At 50.1% G+C, this 12486-nt stretch overlaps 1 protein-coding gene across 1 annotated transcript; it reads right to left on the bottom strand.

Moving 5' to 3' along the window:
• Positions 1–3013: 3013 nt before the first annotated feature.
• On the bottom strand, positions 3014–12242 carry SNX12 (sorting nexin 12; the record flags this gene model as incomplete). Its single annotated transcript, XM_040334413.1, is given in 2 exon segments — positions 3014–3717; positions 12118–12242. Coding segments are annotated over 2 exon segments (228 nt in total), but the record flags the coding sequence as incomplete, so codon positions are not given.
• Positions 12243–12486: the final 244 nt, after the last annotated feature.

The raw sequence follows: 12486 nt of genomic DNA, 5'->3' as shown, positions 1-12486 counted from the left end.
TCTTACAATCCTAGAGCCGCGTGTACTACAAAAAATTACCTGTGCGCCGTGAAAGTGTTCGGGTTTGGCGTGATGAAAAGATGGCAACCCTACGCTGCGATCTGTGAGTCGGAAGAACGGATCCACGGGCTTCGGATGCTGATCATAGAGATTTCCAGAGGACCAGATGGTCTCTATGATCGTCGGAGGCAGGGCGCGATGTTATGACGTCACGCCGGCCTCTGCATTCAAAATAACGGCGCCGCCTCGGCTGGGAAGCCAGGAGCGTTTTATTTTATTGCAGGCTTCCCAGCCTAGAGGTGAGATGTGGGGGGAGGGCATGGGCTTATTGACACCCCCCCCCCCCCCCCCATATCTCACTGTAAAGAGGACCTGTCATGTCATATTCTTATTACAAGGGATGTTTACATTCCTTGTAATAGGAATAAAAGCGATACATTTTTTTTTTAAAGTGTCAAAATAAAAATGTAAGTAAACTTAATGATAAAAAAAATGTTAAAGTGCCCCGTGAGCTCTGTGTAGAAGCGAACGCATACGTAAGTCCCGCCCACATATAAAAACGGTGTAGAAACCACACATGTGGGGTATCGCTGCGATCGGTAGAACGAGCAGAGCAATAATTCGAGCCCTAGACCTCCTCTGTAACTCACAACATGCAACCCGTAGAATTTTTTTTAAACGTCGCCTATGGAGATTTTTAAAGATAAAAGTTTGTCGCCATTCCACGAGCGGGCGCAACTTAGAAGCGTGGCATGCTGGGTATCAATTTACTCGGCGTAACAGTATCTTTCACAATATACAAAAAAAAATTTGGGCTAACTTTGCAGTTTTTTTTTTTTAAGTATGAAACCCCCCAAAAAAACACGTTTCAAAAATTGCTGTGCAAATACAGCGCAAGATAAAAATGATACAATGACCGCCATTGTATTCTCTAGGGTCTCTGCAAAAAAAAAAAAAAAAACATATATAATGTTTGGGGGTTCTATGTAATTTTCTATAAAATAAAAATGATAATTTTTACATGTAGGAGCGAAGTGTCAGAATTGGCCTGGGCCAATTATTATTACATTATTTATTACCGTATACCACGCACTTTTTTCCCCCTTAAAATCAGGGGGAAATCGTGGGTGCGCGATATACGCCGATCCTCCTCAGAGACAGCCGATCCTCACTGTCTCTGAGCGCCGCCGAAAAAGACCGAGCCGAGCGTATTGTGCACTCGACTAGGCTCGGCTCTGCCCGCAGCCACGCGAGAGGAGCCGAATACACCGGAAATCCGGCTCTGCACAGCTCGACTGAGGTGCCAAATTCAATGCCGCAACCCCAGACGGACGCGACGGACACCGACAAGGCTGGACGGACCCCACGCAAGGCCGCAGACGGACGCCGGACAAGATAGCAGACGGACACCGACATGGCTGAGCATCCAAATTTTTTTTTTCCAAAACTTCCCTTCTCAGCTTGGGGTGCGCGTTATACACCGGCGCACGGTATACCCCGATAAATATGGTACTTTTTTTTTAGCACTTTTATGGTTATTAAATGTAAACATCCCTTGTGATAAAAATCAGGCAGACAGGTTTTTGCGTATGCATTCGCCTTCTGCGCGCGAGCTAGGCGGGACGGGGCGCGTTTCTGGCTCCTAACTTTTTTTTAGCTGGCTCCTAGATTCCAAGCAAATTTGTCAAACCCAATAATATTATATATTGTGATCCGCAAGGACACTGTATTTATAATGTATAAAAATGTGTTAAACGTGATCATAGAGCTGCATTGGGACAACGTTACGACCCGTAATTTCAGAAGGATTGGGAAGGCAGGCGTCCCAATACTTTTGGTAATAAGGTTGTACATAGGAAAGTGTAGTGCAGACAATCCCATACATTCAGGCTCTATAGTGTTATTATATATTGTGATCCGCAGGGACACTGTATTGATAATATATAAAAATGTGTTAAACGTGATCATAGAGCTGTAACCGTAATTTCAGTAGGATTGGGAAGGCAGGCGTCCCAATACTTTTGGTGATATAGTGTATGTTGGATTACGGTTCAAAAATAAAAATAAATGCCCATTCGTAACACCCTGAACACGGATGTGACATGTGACGAAAAGTGAACTTATCCTTTAAAGCCGTATCTGTAATAATGAAGAAACACAGAGTGAGGAGTCGGAGTCGGGTTGTCAGATATAGATATTTATATACACAGACATGGTCTCCAGAACAAGGACACAGGCAGCAAAGACGTTCATGAACCCGGCTCTGAGTGGCCAGAACACGCAGGAAGTCGTAGACGGCCACCATGGCGACCTCCCCTTATAATCATTAATGTTCCCGCTCCCCCCCCTACCGCCACCCATCACCTCTAAGCCCATCAGTACATCCTTGACTAGTCGCATGCCTGGCGTGGACCAACACTCCCCCCTCCCCCACCCCCAAAATTTTCACATAGATAACATTTGGGACCAAAAGACAGTAAAATACAATCAGCAATATTCCCCGTAATAAGAACGCGATGCCTGGAGCTCATGAAGTTGCTTTGGTTCAAACGCCTTAAAAATGCCGCGGCTTCTCCGGTAGACCTGGCAGTGGGGACCTGCAGTCTCCGCCTACTCCCGTTACCATGCCGATGGACCTGCAGGTCTCCGCCTACTCCCGTTACCATGCCGATGGACCTGCAGTCTCCGCCTACTCCCGTTACCATGCCGATGGACCTGCAGTTCTCCGCCTACTCCCGTTACCATGCCGATGGACCTGCAGGTCTCCGCCTACTCCCGTTACCATGCCGATGGACCTGCAGGTCTCCGCCTACTCCCGTTACCATGCCGATGGACCTGCAGGTCTCCGCCTACTCCCGTTACCATGCCGATGGACCTGCAGGTCTCCGCCTTGTCCCGTTACCAATACCGATGGACCTGCAGGTCTCCGCCTACTCCCGTTACCATGCCGATGCTCTCATTCGGCTCCTCCTGGAGCAGACGTGCCTTTTTTCCGGGGTCTCGGGCCTTTTTCTTTTTTTGGCTGCGCCGTGCCTACACGTTATCTGAGGTCCTTGCTGGGAATGTAAATGAAACGCACAGTGGTGATGATGCAAGAGACAGGCGGGTACGCGTTTCGCTTAATCACTTCAAGACCTGGGAGGCTTGCAAGTTATAGATTGTGATAAAAATAGCTGCAGAGTCTTGGAGGAAGAAAAGAGGGATGGGGGAGGGGGGGAGGGAATTCCACTGGAAGTTACTCTTTGCTCCGAACGATCGGCTGGAAATAAGGCTTTACCCCAGAGATGGTCAATCTTTATGGACCGAGCTTCCTCAGGGGGACAATATGGAGGAGTACAGACCGCTTCCCTTACTCCAGTCCAGGGGGGGGGGGGTCACAAGGTGGGCCGGCTTGTTAAATGCTACCGTCTGCCCTCTGTACAAGCAGCATTGAGAGACGAGGAGTGATGGAGGCCGGAGAAAGATCGTAGGAGAACCTCATGAAGGACGCTGAGGGGGGGAGGGGGGCTTGTAGAAAGGGGACATGTGGAGGCTTAGTGTAAAAATAAATGTAATTTTGCAGGCAATGTTGGGTGTGGGGAGGGGGGCGGAGTAGCAGGGTGTGCCCGGGTCTCTCACTGGCGCACTTTGCCTGGCACATAATTTCGATCGATCGTCTCGTCCTGTAAGAACATATGGAGGCAACGCTCGTTCTGGGCAAGCGGGTGTCCTGCGATCCTGCAAGGGGAGAAAATACAAACCGTCACTATGAGCAACGCGTGCGTGGGGAAGATTTCTCTGCACTCTGCCCCTCTGCATACATTGATTATATTATACCACGCCCAGAAAACTGTGCTGCCATCTGACCCCCCCCCCCCCCCAAAGAACGCCCACAATGTGTATAAGGACCCTAGGGGCCCGGGTCTCTATGCTCAGCAAGTCCAACCAACTCTGTCCTGTGAAATGCAAACTGTGGTAACAAAAGTAACAGTGACATAACCCCCTGACGAAGTCATGTGACGCAACGCGTAGGGCGAGCCGAGGCAGCCGCGGACCGGAAGGGACGTCATATGCGGAAGTAAAGCCTGGGAGTTTTATATTGTTAGTGCATTGGATTTTTATATAAAATGTTTTTATTTTATCACAATACTTCACCAAGAGGCAATTTGTTATCTCCCCAAAGATAACTGAGGAATGTGGGCAGCATGAACATGATGGGTTATTAACCACCTCCCTACCGGGCACCGTCACCCGATTCCTGCCCTTACCCCCCAACACCAGGCACCGTCACCCTCTTCCTGCCCGTCCCCCCCAACACCAGGCACCGTCACCCCCTTCCTGCCCTTCCCCAACACCAGGCACCATCACCCCCTTCCTGCCTGTCCCCCCCCCCCCCCCCCCCCAACACCAGGCACCATCACCCCCTTCCTGCCCCCCCCCAACACCAGGCACCCCCTTCCTGCCCCCCCCCCCCAACACCAGGCACGGCACCCCCTTCCTGTCCTCCTGCCACCCCCCAACACCAGGCACCGTCACCCTCTTCCTGCCTGTCCCCCCCCCAGGCACCCCCTTCCTGCCCCCCCTAACACCAGGCACCCCTTCCTGCCCCCCCAACACCAGGCATGGCACCCCCTTCCTGTCCTCCTGCCCCCCCCCCAACACCAGGCACCGTCACCCCCTCCCCCCCCCCAACACCAGGCACAGTCACCCTCTCTCCCCCCCCCCCCCACCAGGCACCGTCACCCTCTTCCTGCCCCCCCCCCCCAACACCAGGCACCGTCACCCTCTTCCTGCCCTCCCCCCCAACACCAGGCACCGTCACCCTCTTCCTGCCTCCCCCCCCCAATATCAGGCACCGTCACCCTCTTCCTGCCCCCCAATACCAGACACCGTCGCCCCTTTCCTTGCTACCCTCCAAAACTGGGAACCGTCACCCCCATCCTGCCCTGCAATACCGGGCACTATCACCCCCTTCCTTCCCCCCCTTATTCTGGGACTGTCACCCCCTTCCTGTCCCCCCTAATACTGGGACTGTCACCCCCTTCCTGCCCTGCAATACCGGGCACTATCACCCCCTTCCTGCCCCCCCAATACCAGGCACCGTCGCCCCCTTCCAAAACTGGGCACCGTCACCCCCTTCCTACCCCCCCCTAATACTGGGACTGTCACCCCTTCCTGCCCTGCAATACCGGGCACTATCACCCCCTTCCTGCCCCCCCCCCCCTAATACTGGGCACCGTCACCCCCTTCCTGCCCACAATTCTCACATATCAGCACTGTCACACTTTGAATGACAATTACTCAGTCATGTAACATTGTACACATAGGACATGTTTATCATTTTTTTTCACACAAATAGATTTCATTTGGTGGTATTTCATCACCTCTGGGGGGAAAGGGGGGGGGGTATTTTTTGCTAAAAAAAAAAAACAAACATTTTTTTTAATAGTTCGTTATGAAATTTTGCAAAACGGCCAATTTTTCTCCTTCATTGCTGTGCCCTGATGGGTGACACTGATCAGGAGGCAATGATTAGCAGTATTGATGGGCACTGATGGGTGACACTGATCAGGAGGTAATGATTAGCAGTATTGATGGGCACTGATTGGTGACACTGATCAGGAGGCAATGATTAGCAGTATTGATGGGCACTGATCAGGAGGCAATGATTAGCAGTATTGATGGGCACCGATGGGTGACACTGATCAGGAGGCAATGATTAGCAGTATTGATGGGCACTGATCAGGAGGCAATGATTAGCAGTATTGATGGGCACCGATGGGTGACACTGATCAGGAGGCAATGATTAGCAGTATTGATGGGCACTGATCAGGAGGCAATGATTAGCAGTATTGATGGGCACTGATCAGGAGGCAATGATTAGCAGTATTGATGGGCACCGATGGGTGACACTGATCAGGAGGCAATGATTAGCAGTATTGATGGGCACTGATCAGGAGGCAATGATTAGCAGTATTGATGGGCACCGATGGGTGACACTGATCAGGAGGCAATGATTAGCAGTATTGATGGGCACTGATCAGGAGGCAATGATTAGCAGTATTGATGGGCACTGATGGGTGACACTGATCAGGAGGCAATGATTAGCAGTATTGATGGGCACTGATCAGGAGGCAATGATTAGCAGTATTGATGGGCACTGATCGGTGACACTGATCAGGAGGCAATGATTAGCAGTATTGATGGGCACTGATCGGTGACACTGATCAGGAGGCAATTATTAGCAGTATTGATGGGCACCGATGGGTGACACTGATCAGGAGGCAATGATTAGCAGTATTGATGGGCACTGATGGGTGACACTGATCAGGAGGCAATGATTAGCAGTATTGATGGGCACTGATCAGGAGGCAATGATTAGCAGTATTGATGGGCACTGATCAGGAGGCAATGATTAGCAGTATTGATGGGCACCGATGGGTGACACTGATCAGGAGGCAATGATTAGCAGTATTGATGGGCACTGATGGGTGACACTGATCAGGAGGCAATGATTAGCAGTATTGATGGGCACTGATCGGTGACACTGATCAGGAGGCAATTATTAGCAGTATTGATGGGCACCGATCGGTGACACTGATCAGGAGGCAATTATTAGCAGTATTGATGGGCACCGATGGGTGACACTGATCAGGAGGCAAGGATTAGCAGTATTGATGGGCACTGATGGGTGACACTGATCAGGAGGCAATTATTAGCAGTATTGATGGGCACTGATGGGTGACACTGATCAGGAGGCAATGATTAGCAGTATTGATGGGCACTGATGGGTGACACTGATCAGGAGGCAATGATTAGCAGTATTGATGGGCACTGACGGGTGACACTGATCAGGAGGCAATGATTAGCAGTATTGATGGGCACTGATGGGTGACACTGATCAGGGGGCAATGATTAGCAGTATTGATGGGCACTGATCAGGAGGCAATGATTAGCAGTATTGATGGGCACTGATGGGTGACACTGATCAGGAGGCAAGGATTAGCAGTATTGATGGGCACTGATCGGTGACACTGATCAGGAGGCAATGATTAGCAGTATTGATGGGCACTGATGGGTGACACTGATCAGGAGGCAATGATTAGCAGTATTGATGGGCACTGATCGGTGACACTGATCAGGAGGCAATGATTAGCAGTATTGATGGGCACTGATCGGTGACACTGATCAGGAGGCAATTATTAGCAGTATTGATGGGCACCGATGGGTGACACTGATCAGGAGGCAATTATTAGCAGTATTGATGGGCACCGATGGGTGACACTGATCAGGAGGCAATGATTAGCAGTATTGATGGGCACTGATGGGTGACACTGATCAGGAGGCAATGATTAGCAGTATTGATGGGCACTGATCAGGAGGCAATGATTAGCAGTATTGATGGGCACTGATCAGGAGGCAATGATTAGCAGTATTGATGGGCACTGATCAGGAGGCAATGATTAGCAGTATTGATGGGCACTGATCAGGAGGCAATGATTAGCAGTATTGATGGGCACTGATCAGGAGGCAATGATTAGCAGTATTGATGGGCACTGATCAGGAGGCAATGATTAGCAGTATTGATGGGCACTGATCGGTGACACTGATCAGGAGGCAATGATTAGCAGTATTGATGGGCACCGATGGGTGACACTGATCAGGAGGCAATGATTAGCAGTATTGATGGGCACTGATGGGTGACACTGATCAGGAGGCAAGGATTAGCAGTATTGATGGGCACTGATGGGTGACACTGATCAGGAGGCAATGATTAGCAGTATTGATGGGCACTGACGGGTGACACTGATCAGGAGGCAATGATTAGCAGTATTGATGGGCACTGATGGGTGACACTGATCAGGAGGCAATGATTAGCAGTATTGATGGGCACTGATCAGGAGGCAATGATTAGCAGTATTGATGGGCACTGATGGGTGACACTGATCAGGAGGCAAGGATTAGCAGTATTGATGGGCACTGATCGGTGACACTGATCAGGAGGCAATGATTAGCAGTATTGATGGGCACCGATGGGTGACACTGATCAGGAGGCAATGATTAGCAGTATTGATGGGCACTGATCAGGAGGCAATGATTAGCAGTATTGATGGGCACTGATCAGGAGGCAATGATTAGCAGTATTGATGGGCACTGATCAGGAGGCAATGATTAGCAGTATTGATGGGCACCGATGGGTGACACTGATCAGGAGGCAATGATTAGCAGTATTGATGGGCACTGATCAGGAGGCAATGATTAGCAGTATTGATGGGCACTGATCAGGAGGCAATGATTAGCAGTATTGATGGGCACTGATGGGTGACACTGATCAGGAGGCAAGGATTAGCAGTATTGATGGGCACTGATCGGTGACACTGATCAGGAGGCAATTATTAGCAGTATTGATGGGCACCGATGGGTGACACTGATCAGGAGGCAATGATTAGCAGTATTGATGGGCACTGATCAGGAGGCAATGATTAGCAGTATTGATGGGCACTGATCAGGAGGCAATGATTAGCAGTATTGATGGGCACTGATCAGGAGGCAATGATTAGCAGTATTGATGGGCACTGATCAGGAGGCAATGATTAGCAGTATTGATGGGCACTGACGGGTGACACTGATCAGGAGGCAATGATTAGCAGTATTGATGGGCACTGATCGGTGACACTGATCAGGAGGCAATTATTAGCAGTATTGATGGGCACCGATGGGTGACACTGATCAGGAGGCAATGATTAGCAGTATTGATGGGCACTGATCAGGAGGCAATGATTAGCAGTATTGATGGGCACTGATCAGGAGGCAATGATTAGCAGTATTGATGGGCACTGATCAGGAGGCAATGATTAGCAGTATTGATGGGCACTGACGGGTGACACTGATCAGGAGGCAATGATTAGCAGTATTGATGGGCACTGATCAGGAGGCAATTATTAGCAGTATTGATGGGCACTGGTAAGTGGCACTGGGGGGCACCGATGTCCCTGTAATAGAAGCCGATTATTGGCCGCCTTCTTTTCTCCTCAGGTGCTGAGGAAAAAAAAAAAAAGCCAAAAACCGGCTTCTGTTTACTTCCATCATTGGCTGACAGGGGATCACATGGTAAAGGGCCGCTGTGATTGGCCCTTTCCCCCGATCTATGATTGGTTGAGTCCCAAGGACTCTGCAATCACAGAGCACAGTGTGAGAACGGGAAGACTTCTATGGACCCCTCCTGGCATGTTGAGCCCACACTGTACCCGTCTTTCGGGCAGGAAGGGGTACAAAATCCCCAAACATTAGATCCAGGAAGAGGTACCAACAGAGCGCCCCCCGGAGGTAGAAAAGAGGAGGAGGGAAACACCCCTCTAACAGCGGCGATCCGTCCATAGAGGGCTCTGGAGCGCCGCCCCCTGTGGCTCTCGCCCGCCACCGAGTCCAATAACATAGATTCGTGCATTGCATGAATGTATGTTATTGTCGCCGCTGGTCTATTCAGGTGGCCGGATGTTGAGCGCCGGTCACCTGAATAACGGCAGCTGGTTGGCTGTGCGGAAGTGCCTATCAGAGCCAGCGTCTCCGAGTACAGCCCTCGGCTCCCGGATGTCTTATCCTCGGGACGTACGGGGGGTGCGTTCCTTGGATAAGACCGACTGCCGTCTCAGCCAATCAGGTTCCCCGATTCTGGTTATCGGTAACCTGATTGGCTGAAGCGTCACCAAGGCAGGAGGAGACATCGAGGGACGTGGAAGGAGTAAGGTAAGTGCATTTTACAGGGCACAGCGGCAACAATGGGCACAGCGGCGACAAAGGGCACAGAGACATCAATGGGCACAGAGACATCAATTAAAGGGCACAGTGACATGCACAGTGGCGACAATTAAAGGGCACAGTGGCTGCATTTGATGGCATGGCACAGTGGCGACAATTGATGGCACAGTGGCGACAATTGATGGCACAGTGGCGACAATTGATGGCACAGTGGCGACAATTGATGGCACAGAGTCTATGAGGATTTCAGGCCCCCGTTGGGAAACAATGATTGGGACCCCTTTCCCACCATTATTATATAAAATGTAACACTTTGTATCACATGAACTCCCCTTTCTGGACTTTATTCGGAATTACGGAGAGGGACGCCGATCCATCGTCATGAAAACAAATCGTATTATTTATAGGAAACAGTCGTTTTTACCGATTTATTTTGGGCACATAATCACAGCAGCGCCATTCACATCAATAGTGACGGTACGCGGGGTCTATTCATAAAAAGAATCGCTGGACGGATGTCACCTCGCAATCGCCAATTCTTACTGTATTTCATACGATCGTCGGCTCCATCTAGTGGCCATAACGCAGGATTTTCCTGAAACACTTAAAAAAAAAAAAAAAAAAAAAACGGGAAAATACTGCATTATGGTCACCAGGTGGCGCCGGCGATCAGGGAAAATACTTGTTATAGGCAAATGCAGCGAGACGGCCGGGCAAACGCTCGTTACATCCGTCCAGACCTGTTTTTTCTTTATAACCAGACCCCAACCAAAAATTGATTTCTTCACAATCTTGATGTTTTTTCGCCCCCCCCCATATAAAACATTTCTGGGGGAAAGAACGGAGCGAATCAAAGGATAACTAAACAAAAAAAACCTGTCAGAAAGGGCCGCCGTTCATAGGCCCGCGGGGTCCGCTTGGTGCCAGAAACCTCAGATGCCGGGATCAGGTGGAGCTCCTCCCACGCAAGTCCCAACAAAAAGAACCGCCCATGACCTCAGCGTTTCATTAAAGCTTTATTGTCCCCCGACAACATTCACAGAAAATCCCCTCAACTTTCGAGCCGTGACGCCGGGCTTTATGAGGGAAGAGCTACTTGTACAGTCAATGTTCTTTGTGCGTTTTGTCCGGAACAATAAAGCTTTAACGAAATGATGATGTACAAAAGTATAGTTAATGTGATTTTAGCCTGGATCAACCAGTATAAAGAGTAATAGTATTGTATCTATAGATAATTCAATGCAAACGGCGGCCTGTGGGCCAGATGTGGCCCTTTGCTTCTATCCGGCCCTCGGGACACTATTCCTCCCACCAACACCAATGATGGGACACCATTCCTCCCACTGACACCAATGGTGGGACACTATTCCTCCCACTGACACCAATGATGGGACACTATTCCTCCCACCAACACCAATGATGGGACACTATTCCTCCCACCAACACCAATGATGGGACACTATTCCTCCCACTGACACCAATGATGGGACACTATTCCTCCCACTGACACCAAGGATGGGACACTATTCCTCCCACTGACACCAAGGATGGGACACTATTCCTCCCACTGACACCAAGGATGGGACACTATCCCTCCCACTGATACCAATGATGGGACACTATTCCTCCCACCGACACCAATGGTGGGACACCATTCCTCCCACTGACACCAATGGTGGGACACTATTCCTCCCACCAACACCAATGATGGGACACTATTCCTCCACTGATACCAATGATGGGACACTATTCCTCCCACTGACACCAAGGATGGGACACTATTCCTCCCACTGACACCAATGATGGGACACTATTCCTCCCACTGACACCAATGATGGGACACTATTCCTCCCACTGACACCAATGATGGGACACTATTCCCCCCACTGACACCAATGATGGGACACTATTCCCCCCACTGATACCAATGATGGGACACTATTACTCCCACTGATACCAATGATGGGACACTATTACTCCCACTGATACCAATGATGGGACACTATTCCTCCCACTGATACCAATGATGGGACACTATTCCTCCCACTGATACCAATGATGGGACACTATTCCTCCCACTGACACCAATGATGGGACACTATTCCTCCCACTGACACCAATGATGGGACACTATTCCTCCCACTGACACCAATGATGGGACACTATTCCTCCCACTGACACCAATGATGGGACACTATTCCTCCCACTGACACCAATGATGGGACACTATTCCCCCCACTGACACCAAGGATGGGACACTATTCCTCCCACTGACACCAATGATGGGGACACTATTCCTCCCACTGACACCAATGATGGGACACTATTCGTGTGAATGGGGGGGGGGGCTGTACACATGAAAAGGTGAGAAGACATTACTTGTTTATAAACTGCTCCAGGCCTTGTCGTCGTTCTTCAATGAATGAATCTTCAAAAATGCCCTCATCACTTCGGAACGGGAGTTGTCTCTTCAGTGCTTTCCCGGGTAATGGAGGGACCACAATCTACGGAGACACCAAAACCGATACATTGTAATCTCTATGGAGGGGCCAAACGTCTCTCCTTCACCGGAGAACCACATAGATAGGTGACCACCAATTATTACCAATCGCACTCATATGAGAATGAGGGACATCCCATTACGAAACCACGACCACCAATAACAGGGTGACCCCCCTCCCCCCGAAACCACCAATAACAGGGTGACCCCCCTCCCCCCGACCACCAACAGGGTGACCCCCCCTCCCC

The sequence above is a fragment of the Rana temporaria genome (genome assembly GCF_905171775.1).
Source record: "Rana temporaria chromosome 9 unlocalized genomic scaffold, aRanTem1.1 chr9c, whole genome shotgun sequence".
Classification (NCBI taxonomy): Eukaryota; Metazoa; Chordata; class Amphibia; order Anura; family Ranidae; genus Rana; species Rana temporaria.
This window is presented reverse-complemented; position numbering and strand designations above follow the sequence as displayed.